The sequence below is a fragment of the Pantherophis guttatus genome, chromosome 1 (genome assembly GCF_059756535.1).
Source record: "Pantherophis guttatus breed Tessera chromosome 1, ASM5975653v1, whole genome shotgun sequence".
NCBI classification, from domain to species: Eukaryota; Metazoa; Chordata; class Lepidosauria; order Squamata; family Colubridae; genus Pantherophis; species Pantherophis guttatus.
Genome location: NC_142063.1, coordinates 111,425,621 through 111,452,235, shown reverse-complemented (window position 1 = coordinate 111,452,235; position 26,615 = coordinate 111,425,621). Strand labels below are relative to the sequence as shown.

Below are 26,615 nucleotides of genomic sequence, written 5' to 3'. Positions count from 1 at the left end.
TCCCATAAAGAAGCTGTGTCATGCCTGGAAGCCATATTACCTGTGTGCCTTGAGGATCCAGGCCTGCCACAATCATACTGTGGGGAGTTGGGAGGGGGGGTTGCATGAGTGAAGTAGAGATAGCCATAACAAACTTCTCTAAGAGAAGTTCAAGGCCATGGTGTCTGGCAGCTGTGCAAGGGAGAAATTGGAGGATGTCTTCTGTTCAGGAAAGAACTGATTGGAGCTGTATGGACATGTGGGAGATGCGGGCAAGGCCTTGAATTCTCTTGTGGGTGAGGAAAACCCGGAAGCTTTCAGATTCAGGTTTTCCCAGATGTTTAGTTTAGTTTAGTTTATTAAACTTCTATACCGCCCTTCTCCTGAAGGACTCAGGGTGGTGTACAGCCATCTTAAAACACACATGAACTCACAAAATTTAAAAACAAATATATAAAATTTGGCCCACAAAGTTAAAAATGACAAACAACCCAATTTAAAATTCATATTCTAAGCCAGCCCAGCCTGTTGGAACAAAAGGGTCTTAAGGGCATGGCAAAAGGTACGAAGGTCAGGGATCATACGAACCTCTAGGGGCAATTCATTCCAGAGGGCAAGTGCCCCCACAGAGAAGGCTCTCCCCCTGGGTGTCGCCAGTTGGCATTGTTTGGCCGACGGCACCCTGAGGAGTCCCTCTCTGTGGGAGCGTATTGGCCGGTGGGAGGCTACCGGTGGCAGAAGGCGATCTCATACATACCCAGGTCCTATGCCATGGGGCGCTTTAAAGGTGGTAACCAACACCTTGAATCGCACCCGGAAGACCACCGGGAGCCAGTGCAGCTCACGCAGGAAAGGTGTTACATGGGTGCGCCTGTCGCACCCATAATTACCTGCGCGGCCACATTCTGGACCAGTTGGAGCCTCTGGGTGCTCTTCAAGGGGAGCCCCATGTAGAGAGCATTACAGATGTGCCAATATGACATTTCTAATAAAAGTTAGCATTGAGGAACTTCAAGCCTCGGAGTTTGATTTCGTTGGGGGTGTTACCTGGAACCCTGACAAGCTATTTGTACTTACTTTATAATTAATTCCAAAATATTAGTGCAAAAGTTATAATATTCCAATTTTATCTGGACCTTTAGTCCATCTGTAACTTTCTAAGATCAAAATCATTTTTAACTTTTGGTTGATTATTTTAGATTCTTTAAATTCTTAAGCTTATAATTAAAACTTTCTTCTGTTCAGTATGAAAGGCAAATTTATTTAACATTGTCAAACTTGTCATTCTAATAGCTTAGAATTAGTTAATCAGCAATTTCTGAAAGCAATTAGAAAGTACTGTTTGCAAACTTAGTATCCTTTGAAAATCTCTGCTGCTATTGGGAGAAAGTTGGCTAGTCCCTAGTGTCTCTCTGTGCTCAAATCCTTGGAAAATGACTGCCCTTTGAAGCAGGCAATTCAATATGGCCCTTAGAACTGAGGACTGCTTCATTTCCTGGAGTTACACCCAAGTGGCACTTCATCTAATGTTCAGTCAAAATAAAGAACCTCTTTGATGCTTTGTATATATGTGATGGTTGATTCACATATGCAGATTGTAAAATGATGTATGCTGCAGTCAGTAAGTGATGAATGCAGTTGCACCAGTCCTCAACAGAAAGAAAATGAGTTTGGGTCAGGGAGGGGTTCTATTTACCTTTACTAACGGTTCGCATTGTGCCCACGCACGCACGCACACTCGCTTCGCTCACGCTTACGTGCACTCTTCTGTACATGTGCAGAAGCTTCTGTGCATGCACAGATCACTTCTGATGATGTCTGGGTCAGTGGGTGGAGCCTTCTGCCGGTTTTACTACCAGTTCTATAGAACTGGTCCGAACCGGGGGCAACCCACCACTGGTTTGGATGTCCTAAAAATGAGGGAATAAGTTCAGAACAGCCTTCCACAGCCTGGGCACTCCCAGAATTCCCCAGCCAACAAAGCCATTACTGCCAATGGTAGAGTTGAAGCCCATACATATGGAAGTCGACAAGTTTGGGAAAGGATAATCTAGAGAACAGTCAAAGTCTGTGAAAGAATAGTGAAACACAAAGAAAATAGTACATAAGATGAACAGTACTTCAAAAGAAAGTAGTATCCCAAAACACCCTTGAATCCCAATATGGGGTTGAAGAAAATAAAGAATCGGATAAAATATGCCAGAGTCCATGCCATTTCCTGTAGAAGAGAAGAAAAGGAACGGACATTAGAATAGCATCTTTCCTTGCTCCAAGTAGACACCCTATATGGAATCTTACTGAGATCCAGATGTATATTTTCTGGAAACTCTGCTCTGTTTACTGCCCACTTTTACAGAACCATTTTCTACCCTGGCTGCTTAAACAGATTTAACTGAATGAAAAGAGCTATAGAAAAATTCACTAGACAAGACTGAGTATGCTTGTTTTTTAAAAAAAACTACAATATTTTGAGCTCACATCATTCCAGAAAGTGATGGAGAAGGAGAGAAGTTTCTTTGCATGTTGTTATAAGGGTTTTTTTAATTAATCAGGGAAGACAAGCTTTTTATATAGTGATTATTAATACAAGAGACCAGGTGTGGTTGTAAGCACCAGTGTTGCTGTGTATGTAACATAAAATAAAAACATTATTTTCAGCAACTGACATGTTTATGTGATATCAGGTGAGAAAGCTTGACAATAGTGCACGACAAATTCCCACTTTAAATAAGGCTGGGGAAGTCTCTTCTGCCATCTTCTTTACTAGAAAAAAATAAGTCCAACCCCATTTCCAATCCCTCTAGATCTTTTTTTACAAAGAAAGATGAACCATAACTTTATAGTTTTATTCAAGCCACCATAAATCATTTATGAATCAAAGCCCTCAATTCACTACTTAAGAAAACTTGATTGTAATTCTTGTACATTCTTAGTTCAACCGATGTCATTGTCCAATTGCCTCTAAAGTTTCCCCATCATGCCTTCTACATGTTTGATTTCCCAGATAAAAAACGAATGCCTTCTTCATAAAAGGCCTTTTGATAGCCAGCAATAGTCATCTGGAAGCACTTTGGAATTGGGTGGCTTTGACTTTCCCATTAACAATATCCCCATGCCAATTTTTATTCGCACCTAAAAATGGTCTGGTCTTTTCATATCCTCTTAAGGAAATAAAATTCTAAACCTAGAAACATACCATTGGGGGGGATCTCAGTATTTTAATATTTGGTATGGATTATTTGTGTACTCACCCTCCAGAGTTTGCGTTGGAATATAAAGTACAATGAGTAAAGTTGAAAAGTTGGCACTACTATCAGTGGCAATGCTGCAGAAGGAAACAAGATGCATATACCCATTAACTGTCCTTTCTAAACATAAAGGAAGCATCAACCACACTCCTCAAATGTTTTGTATTTAACATTTTATTTAACAATTATAATTGTACTTGAGAATCTCGTCAGCAAAATAAATCAGCCCCAAAACATGTACATTGCAGACACTGCCTGAATTGTGCCACTCAAACTATTTGTGTTGGCTCCATTAGAACCAACTGACTAAAATACACTTGAATGAGCTAAAGGAAGCTCTGTTATTCCTTGGGATAAGTGGACAATACTATCTTAATCTATTCAGGTTTATTTAGAAGAAAGTCCTGGTAAATCCAGTGAGAGCAGCTTTCAAGTGTTTATGTATTCATTTACAAGAGACATCTTGTAAAACTGTCCATCTTGTAAAATACAACTCTGGGTGACTTACAACAATATAAAACCGAAAACTAGAGACAGGGCAAGCTACTAGTAAATATAAAGAGAACAAACCCCACTACCTTCTAGGATCGATGATGTTACCTAATTGGGTAATGAAATGTCTGCAAGTAAACTACTGACCTCGGGGAGCACCAAGGACCCCACAGTTCTACCCTGAGCTATAAATATTCTCTTCTATTGGAATCACCCAAATAAAAGGCATTTTTCCTTCAAAAGGGGGGAGGGGTTAATAGTCCAGAGGAAAAGAAGCATAGAGGCACAACAAGGAAAGTTGCAAGTAGTACTCTACTTGCTGGCCAATAGCAGAGAAGAAAAGGAGAAGAAATTCCAGAGAGAGGAATTAAGGGAGAACAGTGTTTGTAAGAAGAAAATATTATTATATAATAGTACCACAGAATACTCTATTGTAATAGTCTATAATAATTGTAATCATTATAATAATTGTAATTAATATAGCAATATAGAAATAGCAATAGAATACAATGTAAAGTAGAGGCAATAGAAAACACATATAAACTTGTAAGTTTCACATTTTGCTTTTATATCTTGGGTTTCTTCCAAAATAAAATAACTACCTAACCCTTATAGGAATATACTTAAAACAAACAAAACAAAAACACTTATTCAGCATTCAACGCTTTTGTGGTTTTGAGTCTCAGACTCAACACTCAATCTAATTGGCGACAGTTAAAAAAAATCTTATGACAGGGATCCCCTCTGAACTGCTGTAAGCAGTTAGTGATGGTGGGCATTAGCTTGGCTGGCTTCAAGAAAGGATAGGCCAAGTCATGGAATTCATGAGATTCAATGGCTATTAGCCTCTGAAGGCCATCTGAAGGAAAACCAGTGGATTTCCTTGGTTGGTTATTGTGAGAATGGACTGCTGAGTTTGATGGGCCAGGGGTTCAATCCAGCAGGCCCCATTTATGCTCTTATGAATAAAATAGTTTCCAAAAAAAAAGTATCTGCTGGTGAAGAGAATGGAATATCCTTTCCATTATTGTCCTGTTTTCCTTCCATGGCAATTTTCTTCCACTCTAATTTGATTTATGGGTGGTCTTCAGTCGTGCCCATAGAGCAGTGATGGCGAACCTTTTCGGCGCATTTGTCAGGGCTACAACCCGGAAGAGGAGCTGCCCAGGGCGCATGTGCACACCCGAAAATGAACTTCCGGTTTCAGCTACTGAACTTCCGGTTTCAGCCAGCTACTCTTCTGGGTTTCTGATGTGCATGCACACACGACGATCAGCTGGGCAGCGCACATGCTCATACAGGAAAACGGAAGACCAGCTCTTCTAGTTACCAGCACTGCCACATGCAAAAAGGCCATCTGATCATCGAGTGTGTATGTACACCAGAAACCTAGAAGAGGAACGGGCGACGCCGTGCATGCCAGGCGACATGGCTCTGCCTGCCACTTCGGGCACGCATGCCATAGGTTTGCCATCACGGCTATAGAACATCAAATAATTGAGTAGTTGCATGAGAAAGTGCAGTACCCTCTCCTGTTTGCCATTTCTCTCTTTGCACTGTTTAGGCATAGTCTGTTTTTGAAGATGTGGGCTTAGAATCAGGATGCCTCCCTCCACCTTAAATATGTATGTTAAACTCATGGGAAACTGTGTGTTCTGAGAAAGGAAAGAATTCCTCCTCATTCTCTGCAATGTTCTGCAATTGCTGCCTCTGCTCTTTGTCTTCTCTCCTCCTCTTTATCTTATCATTAATAAAAAAGAGTTGTTATTAATCTGCAATGTGTTGGGGATTATATAGAATGCATATGTCATCTGTCCATGAGCTCATGGTGGAAAAGATAAGAGTCCGAAGATGATCCAGAGCTTTTTTGTGAAAGTTGCCTTTTTTTTAACACAAGAAAAAGTTCATTCGCATCTTAACAGGAGGCAGGGGGGAATAGATACTCACTGAAGAAAAAATACTTGTGCTGATAGTTATAAGGCATGTATTTCTTTTTCTGCAAACCCAACTGTAAAAGAAAGTAAAAAACAAATAACTTTCATTAGGTAATTATAATTTAAGGCTCCATTTCTTTAACATCCTTTTCAGCTGTTCTGTGAAATAAATACTCAGGCAGGAAAAAAGGAAAAAAAGTGAGATGCACAAAGCTGTCACAATGCGGGGTGCCGCAAGGGTCGGTCCTCTCGCCCCTCCTGTTCAACATTTATGTGAAGCCGCTGGGCGAGATCATCCGTGGTTTTGGGGTGAAGTACCACCAGTACACTGACGACACCCAGCTGTACATTTCCATCCCAGACCACCCCAACGATTCCCTTGAAGTGATGTCCCGGTGCCTGGAGGCCGTGTGGATCTGGATGGTGAGGAATACGCTCAGGCTCAACCCATCCAAGACTGAGTGGCTGTGGTTTCCGATGTCCCAATATAGTCAGTTGGTGCCATCACTGACTATTGGGGGTGAATCATTGGCCCCCATGGAGAGGGCGCACAACTTGGGCGTCCTCCTGGATTCACGGCTTTTCTTTAGAAGAGCATTTGATGGCCGTGACCGGGAGGATTTTTCATCAGGTTCGCCTGATCTGCCAGTTGTGTCCCTTTCTGGATCGGGACTCCTTACACATGGTCACTCATGCCCTCGTCACCTCCCGCCTGGACTATTGCAATGCTCTCTACATGGGGCTTCCCTTGAGGAGCACCCGGAGGCTCCAACTGGCGCAGAGTGCGGCCACGCAGATGGTAATGTGAGCGACATGGCGTTCCCACGTAACACCCCTCCTGCGCGAGCTGCACTGGCTCCCGTTGGTCTTCTGGGTGCGCTTCAAGGTTTTGGTTACCACCTTTAAAGCTCTCCATGGCTCAGGACCTGGGTACTTGCGGGACCACCTACTACCACCAATAGCCTCCCACTGGCCGGTACGCTCCCATAGAGAGGGGCTCCTCCGGGTGCCGTTGGCCAAACAATGCCGGCTGGCGGCCCCCAGAGGGAGAGCCTTCTCTGTGGGGGCACCTACTATCTGGAACGACCTCCCCCCGGAGATACGGAGGATCCCGGATCTGCGCACCTTCCGCCACGTTCTAAAGACCTTATTATTTCACCAGGCGGGCCTGGCCAATTTTCTCCCTCTTTTATAAAAGATTTTTAATTTTTTAATATCTTTTAGTATTTTATATATTCAAATTTTAAAATTGGTTTTAAATAGTTTGGGGTTTTAATTTGTCTGGGCCAAAACTATTTAATTTGATTTTAATTCTACTTTTAAATTTTGTATGTATGTGTTTTATTGTTTGGCTGTGCACTGCCCTGAGTCCTTCGGGAGTAGGGCAGTATAGAAATCAAATGAAATAAATAAATAAATAAATAAATAAATAAATAAATAAATAAATAAATAAATAATAGATTGTAATTGTGGTAGATAGAATAGACTGCAGTCCTTATTTTCAGATGCAGAAACACATGGCAGAGTGAGATAGCGTTTGAACTAAGCCCTGCAATATAAATACGGAAACAGCATTCTTAAACTTAGGTTTTTTTAGCCAGGAAAGGAAGCTGTCCCTTTTGGTAGCAGAAACACTAGATAAACTTTTACTAACCTTTCCATTAGTAGAAGGCCCCAAAGAAAACCGTTACTGATGGACCTGGATCTGATGGGTTCAAAGTGCTCCATTGTCCCAATATCAGCTCTTCAGCCACACTCTCCTATAGCTGCCACAATTAATGTCCTGACTGGTTTCAGTAGGGGTGAATTAACAACAAAATGGGAATCCAGAATCTCAGCTAAATAGGCAGCTTCTTCATTTTGAGATTTATACTGACTGCCACATCCTCAGAACCTCACAACCATCAGAGATAAAACATTTTCTTCCAGTATTTATGCTTGTGAGGCATAATTCTATATTTTCTTTGTTTTAAGAAAGAGCCAAGGCCGAATATGCTTATCAAATCTGAAACAATCTACTGAGATCATTCACACAATAGTCAGCCCAATTCATAACATTAACCAGAGAAAGAGCAAACGGGAACAAACAAATAGATTCTTAAGCTCCATATCACCTTCCGTCTTCTATCCTACCCGAGCTGCCAGGATTTTTGGACAGGGAGAGAATCTGTTACTTTGCTTCCCTAACACACCTTCTTAGGATTGAACTCATGGCCATAAAAACTTGCTGCTTTCCTCAGAATCCTTTTGTACAGGATTGTTAAATCAATCCAGTGAGATAATTCACCCAGTAATCCAATCCATAATATTTATCTATAGTTATGAGCTACAACAGGAGTTGTCAGTTAAGGCATCAGGCTAGAAACTGAAGTCTCTCCTTGGACAAAGCCACCCTGACCTCAGCCTTAGAAAGGGAAATATACTTTTGTTGTGGCCACCTTGGGTGAACATTTTGTCCAGCCCTACTAATGTACTATCCCTGTGAGATTTGTTTTATCAAACGCTGCTAATAAATACAAATAATAAATCCAGAATAATTATATTGTGTTCAGCTCTAACCTTTGACAATGGCTTAACAGTTTCTGTTCTGAAAGCTGATCTGAAAGAAAGTCAGGGTTCAATAAAATCTGTTGTTATCTAAGCAGTTGCTTCTTACCTCCACAGAAAGAATTTCCCCTAATGACAAAATAACAGGATGTAATGAAACGTCTGGGTCCTTCTGGAAACAGTTGGGTTTAGCATGATGCTGGGAATGGTGCAAAGACCACCAATTAGCTGAAAGTCCCTGTAGAGGAAGAGTGAAAGAAAACATTCAGTCTCTTTTTAAAAATTACTTGACTATTTACTACCACAGTATTCAAAGATTTTAATAGTGTGTTAAGAAATAGATTATAGCAAAGTGATACCATTTGTTATTAAGAACGATCAAGCAGGGTGAAAAAAAAACTAGACATGCAACAGATAATATAGGATTCATTGTAGATATAATAGACTTAAAATAAAGGTCAGCTTGTAATCTCATTATTAGATGCTGAAAAACCTTTGATAAAATACACAAACAATACCTGTTTATTATATTAAATAGATCTGAAAATCCCTTGGAATTCATTAAATGGATTAAGAATATTATATCTACTTCTAAAGTAAATTTTAATGATGTTTTCTCCCACTTTTCCACTATTTAGAGAAACTAGACACTGATGTCCAGTTTCACCTTTGCTTTTTAATATCTACATTTATTAATACTTCAATCAATATTTAAAAATCAATGTAATTATTGATATTTAATAACTTTTGGTTTGTGCTATTAGACAACATAGAAATAGCTATGGCAGTGATGGCTAACCTTTTTGCCATCACGTGCCAAAAGCGTGGGAAGCATGGGGGGGTCACGTGTGTGCGTGCCCATACCCACAATTCAATGCACCCCACCCCACCCTGCGCATGCATGCATGCATGACCCCCCTGTGCTCCCCCTGTTTTTGGCGCATGATGGCCTGGTCGGCCCGGTAGGCCCTTTTTTCGCCCTCACCAGGCTCCAGAAGCTTTCTAGGAGTGAAAACGGCCTTCCCCACCCCCCTGGAGGCTCTCTGGAGGCCAGAAACGGCTCGTTTGCCAACTTCCGGTTTGCCCAGAAGGCCCAAAAATCAGTTGGCCTGCGCGCTCATGTGTGCTGCAGCTGAGCTAGGGCAATGCTCGCGTGCTCACCGATATGGCTCCACATGCCACCTGTGGCACGCGTGCCATAGGTTCGTCATCACAGATCTATGGAGAACTACATACAGTAACTCAGTTGAATACAAATGCCCACATTTTTTTGTTTATTTCTAAACCTCATTTTGTTATTTTAGTATTGATGCAAAATAACAGAATAGTCTATTGTCCAAATCAGAACTGATGGTAAATAGATAAAAATTGGGTCACCCATTCACTAAATATCAATTCCATATTTGCACCAAATCCATTAAATATATATAGTAAAGGATACAACATGTAATATAAATAAAATTGTGGGAGGGATGTTTTTTCAGATATCAATAGATGGCAATCATTAAACCTTACTCTTTGGAGAAAAGGTGAATGATCTCAAAATGTATGTTATTGCCAGATAAATGTATATTCTGAGAGGAATTCCAGTTTAAAAAAATGGAAAATATTTTCAGAAAATAAATTCCTTCTTTACAACATTTTGATTGAGTTCTTTGATTCTGAGAATATCTTTACAGGAAACCCAATTTCTAATTAATGAGGATTCAGTTTTTAGAACTATCATGCTTACCTATTGTCAAGTATTAAATAGTGAAAGCTAATAATTGGGGTCAATTTTCCAATTTGGGCAACCTTGGAATATACATATACAGCACCTTTGATTGGATGGACAGTATTAGGATATACTGTAAATATACAAAACTCTGGTACCTCTGAAAACAATTACATTATTTAGAAACTTATGGAATGGAATGTCTACTTTTAAAACACTATTTTTTCCATGCCATATTGACCTTATGGTCTATGCTAAATTGGCACTGGATAAGAGTTAATGGAATTCAAGGATGGCTGGACTTGGACTGCTTGTGGGAACATAACGACTCCAGGATGATTCCTCTCTTGACTCTGTTCCCCCAACTCTGACTCTCCTTCTCATACAGAAACATTCTTTAGTCTTTTTTTTTTAAGTAGTCACAATAGCATATAACCTGCTTTTTCTAATTAAATTTGACTAGAGTGTTTTCTGTTTTACTTCAGTATGACTGATCTCTAGATTCTTTGTTGGACAATCGAGACTGTGCTGCTCTTTTTTTTCATTCTTATTATTTCTGCCTTAAAACAGTAGAAGAGGAATGTGTCAAAATTTATATCAGAATTCTGTACAACTCTTTCAGCCTATTCATTCAAACTTTGCAGAGTTGATACCCTCAAAGGTATCTGCTATGTTATTCTCATTTTATTCTATACCCCCAAATGAAACAGTTATAGGCACTTTGATGTTTTCCCATTCAAGTCATAACTTTCTTGAATTTATTTAACATGATCTTGATCTATAAGAATCGGATCTCGCCACCTTCAGATCTGAAATTGGGATTGGCTTTTGGTTAATTTGCACATTCATCTTGTTTATTACAAGTGAAATTCCATTCTTGGTCTGCAGTTAGTAATGAGATAGACAAACAAATAGTTTGATTTAACATAAGAGAACTCTCTGTGTTCTTTGAGTGGGAATGGGAAAACGAGAATCCCACTTGACACCTATGTTATAAATAACACAACACATTTGATATTTACTGATGAAATGTTTTCATGTATATTTGCAACATTCCATATTCCTTCCCTTCAATTCTGTGGAACATTTTAAGAATAATACAACTTACTTACCTTTAAATGGCACATCACAAATTCATGAAAAAGGTGGTTCCATTTTGGATTACTGAAGACTGAAAGATGTCCCAAATCATGTTGGAGCCAGCCTGCTTGAGACTAAAAGAAAAGGATGGTTCACAACAGGACCACCTTTTGTGTCACTCCTGCAAATTATATCCAATAGTATTTGTAATAGCTATGCAAGAACTGCTAGGATAGATAGAATAAAGGCTCATTCATTCTAAGATTTTTTTTTCAATCAAAGGTTCAGCCACCCAGAGAAACATTCCAAACTGGATAGGCACAAGAAAGCAATTCTACAATATAACCACAGATATCTTCCACGACCGTATCTGATATTGTGTGATAGACAGTGAGAAGACATGGTTGCTTTTTAATGCTCTATTTTTGTTCCATTGCTTCAGAATGGAAGGTTTGAGATATAGGATGACATGGCATCAGAGAACATAGAATAACAGAGTTGGAAGGGATCTTGCAGGTCTTCTAAGATAAATGGCTGCCCAGTCTCTTCCTAAAAGCCTCCAATATCCTTCTTTTCTGCAGAATCATTTGTTGGGCAAAACAGAAGTGGCTTTTTATGTAACTGAATTGCTTAGCCTTCTTCAACCCTTATTCCTTCAAACAATTGAATGCCATCTTCTGAAGGCCAGTGACAATTGAATCTGTGTTATTTTCCTTATAAAGAAATTATTTTAATTTGGCTGAAAGACATTCTGCTGTAGGAAGCCAATCTAATGAAAAATGCAATTTTGCCTCAAAATAAAGGCAAGAAAATTACCTGAGAAATGGTCAGCAACACTGTGGCAATAAGAAATGACGTTGTAGATATCCCAAAATACCACAACACAAACCAGCCAGCAGCATCCAGCAGTAAAATATGGAGCAAGGTCAGGAAAAAGAAGAATTGGTTTGGCTTGAAGAGTCCCATCATTTTAACAGTGGACAGCAGTTCCCGAAAATCTTCTACTAATAATTTCTATGGGGAAAAATTCAGAAAATTTGCAGACGTTTTGATTTTATGGATACAGCATAGCTAGACAGTTAACATCAAGAAGTCTTGGTGGAATTGCCCTCCAAACTATCCTTTTCTTTCCAAACTTTTTATAGGGGAATGAAGAGGAAAGCATGTGACCCCAAAATTTGAAAAAAAATCTTTTAAAAATAGTAAATGTGGAAGAAAACAAATGAAAAGTTGTTGCTTAAATAAACTATTTTTCTTCTTAGTGACTGCTAGACAGCTCATGTTTGGGACACTAGAAATCAATGTCGATCTGGATTTAATAATCTTGGCAAAAAACACTAATGGGGAAACTGACTGACACACACAGAGAGAGAAAGAGAGACAGAGACAGAGACAGAAATAACTGGTATGGCTGAAGATGATTTTATGGTATAGCTTGGTATAGTTTGGTATAGCTTTATTGAGTGTCCACAAGGTGGCACCACTCTATATACTCCTCCAATGCACATATTAATCTATGGCTGGAGAGTTATTAGTAACAAAACCACTGAGTGTTGTGTTATTCAGTACTATTTTTATTTATATATTTATTGTAATATATTTGCACATTAAAATCATTTATAGAACACATTTACACTATATTCCAACTTCATTAATATTTACTTAAATGTAGTATTTTATTACTGTTATAAAATATGTAATTAATATTATGAATTAATGTTAATTATTATTCTGATTAAATATTTATGGAACTGCTATTGGTATCTATTTACCTACTTTAATCACTTTATACAGCTGCCCATTCAATGACTTCCATCAGGTAACATCAGTAGATACCCATTGGCCAGAAGTCTCACCACAGGTCATTCCCAAGCATGATCAATTCTGTTTCAGTGCCGTGCCCAGGTCTGAAACCTGACTGAAAAGGATCCAGATAAACCATTTTCTCCAGACTCTCTGAGGCTGCATTGCAACCACCTGCTTAATAATCTTGAGAAGACAGGCTGGGATTGATTAAGTGGAGGCTGAGGAAGGCAGCCAGAAAGAACTGAGCTTACTTGCCCAATCTAAATGCCAAGAGATTGGAGTGAAATACAAGGACAATGCAGAAAGACTCAGGGGCACCTTATAAAATCTCTTTTGTTGGCCTAAATAGCAGATCAGTTTTAATGACAAAGGTGATCACTGAGTCAAGCCCTATAATATTTAAGACCTTGAAGGTTAACTTACATTTTTACTGGGTTCAAAGCTGGGCTGATCAGGTGCCAATTCCCCAATCAAAAGCGATGTCATGTGCTTCCTTACTAGAGTCTTGTCAAGGTGAAAGGCTGTGAATGGATCCTAATGCCAAAACATAAAGAAAAATGACAATGAAATATTATAAGAATCACCTTAAAGGCAACCTGGAAGAAACATGTTTAGGCTTATAGATAATATTTGATTCTTATCTTTCTTCCCTCCAATTCAAAGCATGACAGACATAATTCCCAGGAGGTGTTTGACCGAAGATATTGAGACACTTGCACTATTATTTCAGAAATTGGCTCTGAAGGGTTATGATTAATTCTAAACTATAATTATTCAGAAAAAAAATTTTTTTTTATTTGATTTATATGCCGCCCTTCTCAGAAGACTCAGGGCGGCTTAGAATGTGCTCAGCAATAGCCTTCATCCTTTTGTATATTTATACAAAGTCAGCTTATTGCCCCCACAAACTGGGTCCTCATTTCACCTACCTTAGAAAGGATGGAAGGCTGAGTCAACCTTGAGCCTTGGCGAAATTCGAACCCTGCAATAATTGCAGGCAGCTGGTCTTAATAACCAGCTTAATAACAGGGTGCCTTAAACCCCTGTACTACCAAGGCTCTTGGTCAAAATGATTTTGACTTCAATTAAAGTCTGGAGCAAAGATGATGACAAATAAACTGCAGTGTTTTGCAAAAAACATCAAAGACAGAAAAATGTATAAATCACATAATTTAATTGTTTAATACTTTTTTTCTACAAAGTAGTATTTATAAATAGTTTTTCTCAGCAATATAAACCAGCTTTACTGCTTTACTCTGCGGATAGAATTCCTGCTTTTCTGCTCTCGTTTCAATTTATTTGTAGGTGGAACATGCACAACTTGCTTAGTTCTGCATTAATTTTTATTTAATTTTAAAGTTGAGATAAAATCTATACTGCTTTTTAAAGACATTTGTAGAAAGGATAAACCTAAAGAATGTAAAACTTTCAAAAATATAATATGTGGACCAATTAAACAAAAGACATGGAAGAAGCTGCTTAAGGCTTTCAAAAAGAAAGAAGAAATACAAAAAACAAATCAAAATAATGATCTGGATAATGACTTTCCATGGATCTACAAAAAAGGTCTGCTAAAGACTTGAAGAAGCCTCTGTGATACAACAAGAAAAATCTGAATGAATTAAAGACCAAGAGTATTAGAAATAAAAGAAAGGAATATAAAGTTGTCCTGTTTGATCAAGATTAAAATAAGACATACTTTTTATAAATCTCTGGTAACTCTTTTATGGGCTTTTTGCTGACGACAGGATTGAAAAGTTGATCATTTAGCATTATGCATGTAGAAGGATGGGTTCTGGGAAGATAGATATTTATTTGTAACTTTATAGCAGGTAATGAGTTATCAAATTTCTTTTTACTTGGCATACCTGGCAAGATTGGAAGTCACTTCTTTATATATTTCTTTTCTTTTTATTTATTCTACTTCTTTCCCTTTTGTTTTTCTATTTTTTCCCCATTTTTTAATGTATGTCAATGAAGACTCAATCATCCAGGCCAAAGGTGTCTAAAGGTGGAATCATAGCAACTGGACCAAACTTTGTTAATCTGAGATGCTTCGTTGCTCATCCAAGCAACTTCATCAGTCAGAGTAAAAATTAGTTAGGCAGAGAATCGTTGGAATGTACCAACCCTTGCCACACCAATTTCATTTGAATCTTGACTCTCTGACTCCAGATTAACATCTCAGATTAACAAAGTTTGGTCCAGTTGCCATAATTCAAACTTTAGTCACCTTTGGCCTGGATGATTGAATCTTTATTGCAACTCATTTTGGGGAGAAGCACCTGAAATTGGTGCGGCAAGAGTGGTACATTCCAATGACTCTCTGACTCTCTGCCTAAGTAATTTTTACTCTGACTGATGACGTTGCTTGGCTGAGCAATGAAATATCTCAGATTAACAAAATTTGGTCCAGTGATTCAACCTTTACACACTTCAATTTTTTAAATTCTTTCTCTTTTTTATTTTTCTGAGTTTAATTTGCATTTGATTTTACTACTGTACTGAAAATCTTTATATATATATATATATATATATATATATATATATATATATATATATATATATATATATATATATATATATATATATATATATATATATATATATATATATAATTAAAATGTAAGTAAAAGGCAACAGAAAGAAATAATAATCTGCTTTGAAAGTCGGTTATAGTTACTGGATGCAGTCTTATTTTTAAAATGATGATAAAATTGTTATTATTTTCTTCTGTTCAATCGTGTCCAATTCTCAGGGACTATTGGATAAGTCCCTGCATTTTTCTTGGCAAGGTTTTTCAGAAGTGACTTGCTACTGCTTTCTTCCTAGGGCTGAGAGAAAATGACTAGTCTAAGATCATCCAGCCAGCTTCATGCACAAGGCAGCACTTGAATTCACAATCTCCCAATGTCTAGCATGAGGCCTTAATCACTACACCAAACTGGCTCCAGTCCATGTGAATTCATAACTTATATCTTATCTTCTTATTTTCCACATCCAGATTGTTGTGTGTGAGAGAGAGAGATGTGTTTTGTTTTCTGAGCTCCTACTCTGTATTAACAGAGGCCAGATACTGGTTTTCCTAACTGACCAAAAAGGGGGTAGAAGTATGTGCGTCTTCAAATAATCACGTGGTATAGATCTAGTTTCTCTCTTTGCAAAAGGGAAGACAGACGGGATAGTATTGCATGACTGAACTACTGGCTCCTTGTTAAAGTTAAAGCGATGCTGCCCTTTGTTGATGCTCCAGGGGAGGCCGTGGGGACGGTGGGAGTTCCTGTGAGACCCAATGGTCGATGGAGGCGACTTCGGAGGGCTGGCGACGCCGATGTTGGCGCTGGCTACGATGCTGGGATGAGCGGCTGCGGGGGATGACGTCAGAGAGGGCAAAGTGGGAGAGCATTGGGAGAGCAAGGGTCACTCCAACCATTATACCATCTATGCTACCAACACTGTTTTTGGGACTTCCTGTGCGGCCATGGGGGCGGTGACCCACTTGGAGAGGGCCCACCCCTGGTAGTTTCAAAGGCTCTCCCCCCTCCCTCATGTGGATGGGGGTGAGCTAGAGCTAGAGGCATTGTGGACTTTATTGGCCGTGAAACATCTCTGGCCAGGTCTTCCGTGCCTCGTATGGTCTATTAGCCTCTGTGAGGCTATTTATCACCTGGAGGTGACCTCTGGACAATGTGACATCTGCCTCCCATGGACTTTTTGGCCTCCTGATCTGCCTAAGGTGCAGCCACCAGAGTCTCTGCCTGGCCCGTGGTCCTGTAGATTGGTGGTTGTCATCAATTGCTCTCCTATTGTAGAGGGATATACTCTGGATTACAAGTCTGGTATGGAGTCAGACGATGACTGCGGTTCTTGGCCCTTCCCAGCTTTCGTGAGAAGTCAGCCGGTGTTGACATCTGGCCACAAAATGGCTTAAGACTCCATCCACTGCTGTGAGAGAGCAGTGGAGTTATTGACTTGGACATGATTGGATATCCCTTTTCCGGAATTTGGACCAACTTGATTAACCCCCTGGCTGTGGGTTTCCCCCAATTATTTAGATGTATTCACCAGCAGAGCTTCTTATTCTGCAAGACTCCCCCCTCCACTCTATCGAGGGCCTACCTTTATGATGGGCTTTGGCACCCTGAGAGGTGGCATGCTGCAAAAAGGGGATTGAGGGGTTTTCTGGGGAAATTTTTAGATAGATTTTTAAGGGGTTTTAAGGGGCGGAAGGGTTGTGTGGGTTTGGGGGTTAATCCACGGGGGAAGGGATCTGGCCCAGCTGCCAGTCGAGCCATGGAGGGTGCAGATTCCGGGGGTAAGGGGGGCAGCAGAGTTCATTCTGCCGAGGGCTTTACCATCACTACACTGAATGGGAGGGGCAGATACGGCGGGAGCAGGGGACCATATCATGTGGTGGGGGCGTGCACTCGCTACCTTTGAGTGGTGGCATGCCCTGGTCCCCATAGCCCTTCTCGTTCCCCAGGCTGTTCAGACTCTCAGGGCCCGAGCCTTCGGCTGTTGTTGTGCAATACCAAGTCTGTGGTAAATAAAGCCCCCCTCATCTGTGATCTTATTCAGGATGGGGGAGCGGACCTGGCAGGCATTATGGAGACCTGGTTGGGCCAGGAGGGGGGAGTTCCCCTCGTAGATATATGCCCACCAGTCTTCCGCGCATTCCACCAGCCGAGAGTCAGGGCAGGGGCGGGGGGGTGGCAGTTATTATAAAGGAAGGTCTTGATCCGAGGGAGGCCACTGTTCCACAGATAGCTGGATGTGAGTCCCTTCTTGTGAAGTGGGGCCGTGGAGTGCTGATGGGTTTGTTGATCCCGTACCTGGCTCCCTGCCATGTGGCAACAACCCTGCCTGAGCTGCTTAACGTCATAGCCGAGGTGGCGGTTGATACCCCCAGACTTTTGGTCATGGGGGATTTCAACCTGCCATCTATCGGTGAAACGTCTGAGGTGGCTCGGGAGTTCATGGCTTCCATGATGGCCATGGTCCTGACTCAGTTAATTCATGGCCCTACTCACTTGGGTGGGCACACTCTGGACTTAGTTTTTATCTCTGGTCAGTGGTCGAGTGGCCTTGATACAGGGGATATAGTCATCGAACCCTTGTCATGGTCTGACCACTCGCTCCTTCGACTTCACTTTCTAACCGCTGCACCCTGCCTCAGGGAGGCGGGACTGACTAGGTGGTTCCGCTCCAGGCGCCTGATGGATCCTGATAGGTTCCAGATGGAGCTTGGGCCATTTCCTGAGACTCTGGCTCATGACTCGGCTGAAGACCTGGTGGCCGCCTGGGACAGTGCGGCCGCTGGGGCTTTGGACCGCGTCGTGCCTTTGCGGCCTCTGACCCAGCACCGAACTCACCTAGCTCCTTGGTTCTCCAAGGAGCTGAGGGAGATGAAGCACCAGAAAAGATGCCTGGAGAGCGGTTAGAGGACCAGCCGTTCCGAATCCGACCGAACGCTGGTGAGGTCTCATATTAAGACCTACCTAGTGGCGATAAAAGCAGCAAAATCTAGCTATTTTGCCGCCCTTATTGCATCATCAGATAATCGCCCAGCCACCTTGTTTAGGGTGACCCGCTCCCTCCTCCATCTGGGAGTGCGGGATGATCCCTTGCAGGGTTGAGCTGAGGATTTTGTGCAGTATCTGCATGACAAGATCGCTCAGATTCGGGAAGGCCTGGCCTCTGACTGGGTAAGTCCAGACGGGATGACTGAGGCAGGTCTTGAGAGTGTTATCTGGGAGGAGTTCGATCCTGTGGCTCCTGAGGAACGTGGACAGGATTCTGGGACAGCTGAACGCGACCACATGTTTATTGGACCCGTGTCCCTCCTGGTTGGTGCTGGCTTCCTGGGAGGTTACACGAGGCTGGCTCCAGAAGATTATTAACGCTTCTTTGAGCGAGGATGTCCTGCCGGCCACCTTGAAAGAGGCGGTGGTGAGGCCCCTCCTCAAGAAGCCCTCTCTGGATCTGGCTGTTTTGGCTAATTATCGTCCAGTCTCCAACCTTCATTTTATTGCGAAAGTTGTTGAGAGTGTGGTGTCACGGCAGCTTCCACAGTACCTGGATGAAGCTGTCTATCTAGATCCACTCCAGTCCGGCTTCAGGCCTGGGCACAGCACAGAAACGGCATTGGTCGCGTTGGTTGATGATCTCTGGAGGGCTCGGGATAGGGGTTGTTCCTCTATCCTGGTCCTGTTAGATCTCTCAGCGGCTTTTGACACCATCGACCATGGTATCATGTTGCACTGGTTGGAGGGGTTGGGAGTGGGGGGCACCATTTTGCGGTGGTTCTCCTCCTATCTCTCTGACCGGTCGAAATCTGTGTTGGCAGGGGGGCAGCGGTTGACCCCGAGGTGTCTTGTTTGTGGGGTGCCGCAAGGGTCGGTCCTCTCGCTCCTTCTGTTCAACATTTATGTGAAGCCACTGGGTGAGATCATCCGTGGATTTGGGGTGGAGTTCCATCAGTATGCTGATGATACTCAGATGTACATCTCCACCCCAGGCCACCCCAACGATGCCCTTGAAGTGATGTCCCGGTGCCTGGCGGCCGTGCGTCCTCCTGGATACACGGCTGTCTTTAGAAGAGCATATGACGGGCGTGGCCAGGGAGGCTTTTTATCAGGTTCGCCTGATACGCCAGTTGCGTCCCTTTCTAGATCAGGACTCCCTACGCATGGTCACTCAAGCACTCATCACTTCCCGTCTGGACTACTGCAATGCTCTCTACATGGGGCTCCCCTTGGGGTGCACCCGGAGGCTCCAGTTGGTCCAGAATGCAGCCATGCGGGGGATTATGGGAGCAACGGGGTGCTCCCATTTGACACCTCTCCTGTGCGAGCTGCACTGGCTTCCTGTGGTCTTCAAGGTGTTGGTGACCATCTTTAAACCGCTCCATGGCTTAGGGCCGGGGTATTTACGAGACCGCCTTCTGCCGCCAATAGCCTCCCACCAGCCAGTACACTCCCACAGAGAGGGACTCCTCAGGGTGCCGTCAGCCAGACAATGTGGGCTGGCGACCCCCAGGGGGAGAGCCTTCTCTGTGGCAGCACCTGCCCTTTGGAACGACCTACCCCCAGAGATACGCACGATACCAGACCTCTGGACTTTTCGTCGGGCCTTGAAAATACATCTTTTTCACCTAGCCAGGCTGGCTTGATCCCATCCCTTCGGTTTTAATTTGTAATTGGTTTTAATCTGGGTTGTTTTAAATGGATAGCCAAAATTATTTAATGTTTTTTAAATTGCTTTTAAATTTTAAATTTTATATGTTATGTTTTACCATGGCTGTTCACCACCCTGAATCCTGTTGAAGAAGGGTGGTATACAAATTAAATAAAAATAAAAATAAATAAAATAAATAAATAAAAGTTGTGTATGGTTAATTAAAAACTTACATATTGATTATTTAATTGCCACAATAATGGGTTATGATTCAATAATTACACTTAAATATAGTTGCTTCTTGTTCTGATTTTCACGTTTGTTTTTGGTGAAACTGTAAAAACAAGAAAATTGCAGTGTTTTACCAACAATTCTAAGAACCTATAGATCATAGGTTTAAATTGTTTTTTCTTAATTCTTTTTTGTTGTTGTTGTTGTTGTTGTTCTAAAAGCATAGCGTATATCAGGAATAATAGGTGAGTGTGAACGTAAAAGAAAGAGAATCTGTGTGCTGATTTCACTGCACCATTTTGTAAGTAGGATTCCTGTTTTATTTCTCTCACTTCTATTTAAAGTCCTTCAGAGTTGGGAAAATCACAGACTCATAACATAATGGATTTTTAAAAGGACCATGTAGGCCATTTTATGTCAAACTACTCTTCTTATGTGTGAATCCTCCTTAATGGAAGGCTGCCCTGTCTCTGCCTGAAGACATCGAAAAAGGAAGCCCACACCTTTACTCAATCAATAATTCCATTCTCACACAACACTTGCTTCCTCAACATTAAGCTGGAATCCTATAACTGAAGCCTGTTTACTGAGTCCCACTTAAGAGTTTTCCTCTTTAGGCTAAATAGTTCAGTTTAACAATTCCTTCAGCAACCATATCACTCTTTGTAGCTCCTGTTCCAACTCTTTTGGACCTTTTTTAAAGTGTAGCTCCACAAACTGAACAAAGAGCAGAATAAATGGAATGCTTTGTATATAACCAAGAAAGCCAAAAGACTAGCAAAAAGGAGTCAATATGTGCTTCATATATTATAGAAAGACTTTGGAAAAGTGTTCAGAAAAATAGGAATGCCAGAATCTCGTTGTCCTCAGGAGAAACTTACATACAAGTCAGGAAGCCACAGTACAGGCAGAGCATGGTAAAATAGACTGACTCTAGGTTAGCAAAGGGGTACAAGGCTGTGTACTTGACCCTTATATCCAACCTATATGCTGAATATATATATATATATTTTTATTGAAAAAGTTTTCAAATACAAGTTTTCCCCCCTTTCCCCCCTTCTTCCCTAACCCCCCCTCACCACCCATCCCCCCCGTGACTTCTTCTTCACAACAATAAGCTAATTCATAATTAATTACATAATATTTTACCATGCCCTTACTCACTCCTCAAAGTACTGACCCTTAGCATAATATTCTTATAACTCCGCTTTTCTCCGCTTTTCGCAATAGTCTACCCTTTTTCTCCTCCCCCAAACTTATAAAATATTATTATTATTACAACATAACCTTTAATCTTTTATATATATTAATATAACATTTCAAAGCAGCCTTCTCCAAATTTAACATTTATTCAGTTCTATCCAATTCTTCCACTCCCCAAAATATATGACTTAAAAATCCTTTTTCTTAAACTAATCAATCACTAAACTAGCCTATTTCAACCCAGTTTCCTGCAAGATTACCATACACTACAATTCTAAATAATTCTAAATAATTCTAAATATAATCCACTGCCCACTCTACTAAAATATACATATGTCTATATATACATTCCATTTTATAAAAAGAGGAAAGACAATAACTTTAAATTTATAATTCATTTAGTATCTTCTTTGATGTCTTTCCACTAGATTGTTAAATCCATCATCCATAATAGGGTAACATAGCATCCTGGTGCAACAGTTTATTCAAAATCTTCAGTCATCTTCTGCTGAATATATATTAAGGGGAACTGGTTTTAACACTGGAGGAAGAAACATGAATAGCCTCTATTATGCTGATAGCCCTACCCTGAAGCTGAATATACAGAAAATCTACAAGTTTTAATAATAAAAGTCGAGGAGCAGAGTGCAAAATGGGATTAAAATTAAATATATAAAGAAGACCAAGCTAATTACAACAATGTACAACGACATCGACAGTGAAAATACTGAAAATGACAAATAGCTTCTGCCTTTTAGAATCAACCCTGAAGCAATCAATAAATCAGACTAGCACTTAGTAGAGCTACCACAGAAGCCTTGGGAAAGATATGCCACGCCCATAACTACAAATATCATAACTGTGTGAGCTATGGTATTCCCTGTGACACTCCATGGAAGCGAAAGAAACTGTGACCACCCGAGTCTTCCTCTCGCCACCTGCCGCGCGCCTTACCGTGGCGTCCTGCCCTGCATAGCAGCCGATGGTCCGAGAGCCCCCCGGGTGCCTCTTGTAGAACCGGCTGATGTCATAGACTTTCCTGTCAATCACCAGCCAGCGCTCCCGTGGCGGGTCTCCCTGGCCAGAGCGCAGCCCGATCTCTTCCCAGGTAAACAACCGCGAAGGCCAGGATAGATAGGCCGCGGGATCAGCCTCCCTCCTCCTCCTGACCTCGGTTTCGCTTTCCTGGGAAGCCATCTCCCCTCCGACTGAGGCTTCAGGAACTTGGCACTGTCCTTTTCAGCACCATCGGGAGGGCGGACTGGGCGAATCCGAGCGAGGGAGTTTCCCCACTTTCTTCGCCTTCGATTGGCCGACAGAGTTTCACTGGCGCTGCTCTCGTGGGACAAACGCAGACTGGGAAACTCCGAAAAAGCAACTCGGCCGAGCCTAACATGTTCGGCTTTTCGAGTAGGAAGGAGAAGCAGGCTGCCGGCCGGTGTGAGTCATTGTATTTTGAAAAGTTGCCCTCCTCAGCTTGGTAGTGATGGGACGGAAATCAGCTGTGCCAGTAATTGTTTATTTTGGAGAACAAACTGAGGTGGGATTCTAAGAGTCACTGTAGACTAGGTGGCTGAGTGGCTAAGACACTGAGCTTGTCGATCAGAAAGTTTGGAGGTTCGAATCCCTAGTACAGGTCTCCTGAGTGAGCAGGGGGTTGGACTAGATGACCTCCAAGGTCCTTTCCAACTCTGTTACTGTCTGCCTTCTTTCCATTCCTGGAATACCACAGGTTGAGAATTTCTCCTCGCTATACCGAAAGGAGACTGACACAATCTGAAACAGCTTTCATTTGTTTAAGCATTATAGTGGCAAACAAAACACACATCTTACTGGTAGCTTGCAGGGAATGGTGGGGGTGGGCTGACAGAGATATATCACTAATAAACTACATCCCAATTTGATGGCATATAATCATTACTTAATGTTTCTAAATCTTGAGGCACAATGAACTTTCCCACAGCTTCCTTCTCTAAAACTCTTTTTGGCACCAGCAGATGGGTGGTTCGTAGGCAATAAGCCAACAGTAAGTTGATACTGGTAAAGAATTGAGATGATTCACTGCTCTGGATTGAGAATGAAAATCTGACATCAGGACTTTCACAGTGTTACTATCCCTGGGAATAATGCTTCTCTGTGCATTGGGAGACCTTAAAAGTTTGAAGTATAATAAAATAAATACCTCCCCAAATAAGACATATTTACAGGCAATGATTACTGAGTATCTTACTCCCATTTTCTTACCTGTCTTCCACTGGAAGGTAACAAATGGGATGTTTTAAAGGAAAAGAGAGCAGAAAAGAGGAAAGTCTGGAGACAAGTGAGGTTTGTCAGGAAAGAGCCTGAGTGGCGTAGGAGGCTAATGCCTCCTACTAAGGCAGCATTTAACATCCAGCTGCCTGCAATTACTGCGAGTTCAATTCTCACCAGGCTCAAGGTCGACTCAGCCTTCCATCCTTTCTAAGGTGGGTAAAATGAGGACCTGGTTTGTGGGGGCGATTAGCTGATTTTATATAAAATATACAAAAGTATGAAGGCTATTGCTTAATGCATTGTAAGCCGCCCTGAGTCTCCGGAGAAGGGCGGCATATAAAAATAAAAAATAAAATAAAATAAAAAATAAAAAAGCTTTTCTTATAAATCAACTCTTAAAGTTAAAAATCAACTCTTATAGAAAACCCTTAATAAAATAAGCTGTCTGTTTGTCCCAGACAGCCTATTTAAAAATATCAAAAAGTGAATTTTCTCAGTGTATTTTCTAATTACTATTGTTTTATTTCTCATAATTACTTATTTCAGTATGGAAGCCATCTGGTTTATCTGGATGTCTCATATGAGCCATTTCCCTGCTCAAGAGAGAACATTTCCATTTTTCTGCTTAGAGGCACCATCTTTCACTTAATCCATTAATGCTTTGGAGCACCGGATCTTTGAATAAAGCATTTTCATGACTGCCAACTAAATTGTCTGGTCACCAAAACCATTGGGAAAGAGCCCTGATTCTTTGCCTGGATTAGCTCATTGCCTTACCAGCTATAAAATGGGATTCTGTTGCAAAGGAAAAAGAAGGGTGAAGAAAGATTGAAGCAAATAATCTATGCAAGAAATTATTAAGGCATAGGAGAGATTCTCCAAGAAATGAAAGAAAATGAAGTACATGGAAAGATTTCAGCAGGAGGATGCTGAAGCTGATGCAGAACATAATGAGGGATCATTAAAGCCTGACTTTGATTATGTCAGCAGCTTCTGATCTGATGCTAAAGCAGAAGCATAAGAGTACTCAGCAGCAGTATAGAGCTTTGGTGTATTCATGGTGCTTCCACATAGATACAGAAAAGAATAGCCAGCATAATGAAACTCACATGACAGAAAGTATTAGTTTGCCTGAAGCTATTGCCTAAATTAATACTAAATGCTAAGATTTTAGTAACACATTTCATCTTCCTAAGAACAAATTCTTTTGAAATCAGTGGAGCTCACTGCTAGGACCCCACTTTCCTGGGAATTCAAATTCAGCAGGCACCCTTTGTTAGAGAGCATGCTCAGCATATGCAGACTATTTGCATATATGCAAATATGCAGGTTGCTATTTATATAACAGAATGATATTCTTCTCGATATCATTATCTTGGATGCACAGTGCAAGTTTAGCCCAACTGTCAAAAATACCAGCTGTTCAATTTCAGTTTATGGGAAAAGAAAGCCTCACTTCTATATGAACTATACCTTGAAGAGAGGAAAGTACAAGAAACTTCATCTCTTAAAAACAGACTCTCATATAACTAACCATAGGGCAGGTGAGAAATAGACACAGGATCAGTAGGTGAACATCTTCTCCTTATCTATTTGTCATCATTTGCCAAAAGATGGCAAAAGGACAAAAGGCTGTTAGGTGAAAAGAAAGAGTGCAGTTGCCAATAACACTTTTGAGTGACATGCATACTTGGAATCTGAGTGATGTGCTGGAAGTTTCATCTTAAAAACTGCCTGCCCTCTACGGTGGAAGGTCGAGACAACATTAAATGAACTGCCTCAAACAATGACCAGTCATCACTGATTTCTCCAATGCATTTGCTAAACAAAGGCATGGAGTTATTAAGTGGAGCTGAGGGGTGGGGGAGTTCCTGGGAGGCCTAGCACAGGCACAAGCCCGTTTGTTTCAAGCCTCTCAAGGCCTACCACACCCTACATGGAGACCCACCACACCGTTGACTGTTTTTCTAGGGGAAAACAATGGGGAAGGAAAGCACTGCTTTCTGAACTGATCAGCTGGCCCCCTACCAACTGGCCATAAGGAGACTGCAAAGCTGTCCTGCTTTTTGCCTGGCTTTGGGAAGTCAGCCCTTGCATAAAAGGCAGCTTCAGCATGAAATTCCCCAAATCTGTCCCTTGTTTAATCACCTCCCTCCATTCCCCCCCCAAAGAAAGCTAAATTTCTTCCCCCCAAAAAACTGGGAGGGGCAGACTTTCCTCCCCCTCCATTATCCCAGTTAGGTGCTAAAACTAAACTCTACTTCTGCTCTCCAATCTCTATCCCTTTTAAAAACTTTGTCTTGACTCCAGAGTGAAGAATAAAGAAATGCAGTAAGCAAGGAAATACAATATTTCTGTAGCTTTTCCCCCTGAACTAATAAAAAGGTCATCTCCAAAAGTTGTGCAACAAAATGCAAGCTTTGGCTGTCTGTCTAACTGCCTGTAAGATGGAGTCTACAATCTGGCCTTTAAGGGCTCTAGTATTAAGTGTTACCTGTTACAGAGCCTCCCTATGATAGGAAGCAACCGTGGTTGGAAAGAAAGGGACGATTGGAGGGCTTCACCCGCTGTCTCTTTCTCCCTTAGGCCTCATCAACATGCAGTGTTGACCATTCCTGATGCAATGACTGGTTCACTGGGCACCTGAACTTCCAGATTGAGCATCAGTGAGTATAAACTGGAGAAGAAGCAAGGGCATAGAAGTTTGTGTGTTGGAGGGGGAGACCTTCAGGGCAGTCATACATCACACATGGTTGATGTTAAGTAGGTCTGCCATGTTTTAGACCTAGCAAAATGTCTGGGATAGTCACCTGACACCCTCTTTTCTTCTTGCAGCCTTTTCCCCACCATGCCTCGACGCAATTATTACAAGGTGCTCCTCTGATCAAATCTCAGTGTGCCAAACATGGTGTTCATTACAAGTGCAAGCCCATCCTCACAGCTTTTGCAGAT

The 26,615-nt window shown here is 41.4% G+C and overlaps 1 protein-coding gene and 1 long non-coding RNA gene across 2 annotated transcripts in view; one reads left to right on the top strand and one right to left on the bottom strand.

The window, feature by feature from the left end:
• Positions 1–22,818, bottom strand: part of LOC132710587 (acyl-CoA (8-3)-desaturase-like) — a 27,164-nt gene extending 4,346 nt beyond the window's left edge. Inside the window, exons 1-8 of the mRNA XM_087883297.1 lie at positions 22,365–22,818; positions 13,224–13,334; positions 11,811–12,008; positions 11,027–11,128; positions 8,310–8,438; positions 5,667–5,727; positions 3,231–3,304; positions 2,100–2,197 (exon numbers count right to left, since the gene is read on the bottom strand). Coding sequence (XP_087739423.1) covers positions 2,100–2,197; positions 3,231–3,304; positions 5,667–5,727; positions 8,310–8,438; positions 11,027–11,128; positions 11,811–12,008; positions 13,224–13,334; positions 22,365–22,607 — 1,016 coding nt within the window. The 5' untranslated portion in view covers positions 22,608–22,818. The remainder of the gene's footprint in view (positions 1–2,099; positions 2,198–3,230; positions 3,305–5,666; positions 5,728–8,309; positions 8,439–11,026; positions 11,129–11,810; positions 12,009–13,223; positions 13,335–22,364) is intronic.
• LOC148116513 (uncharacterized) lies at positions 22,762–26,615 on the top strand. The gene is made up of 3 exons (XR_015731583.1): positions 22,762–22,850; positions 26,250–26,329; positions 26,499–26,615. It is a non-coding gene; the product is annotated as an uncharacterized LOC148116513 (long non-coding RNA).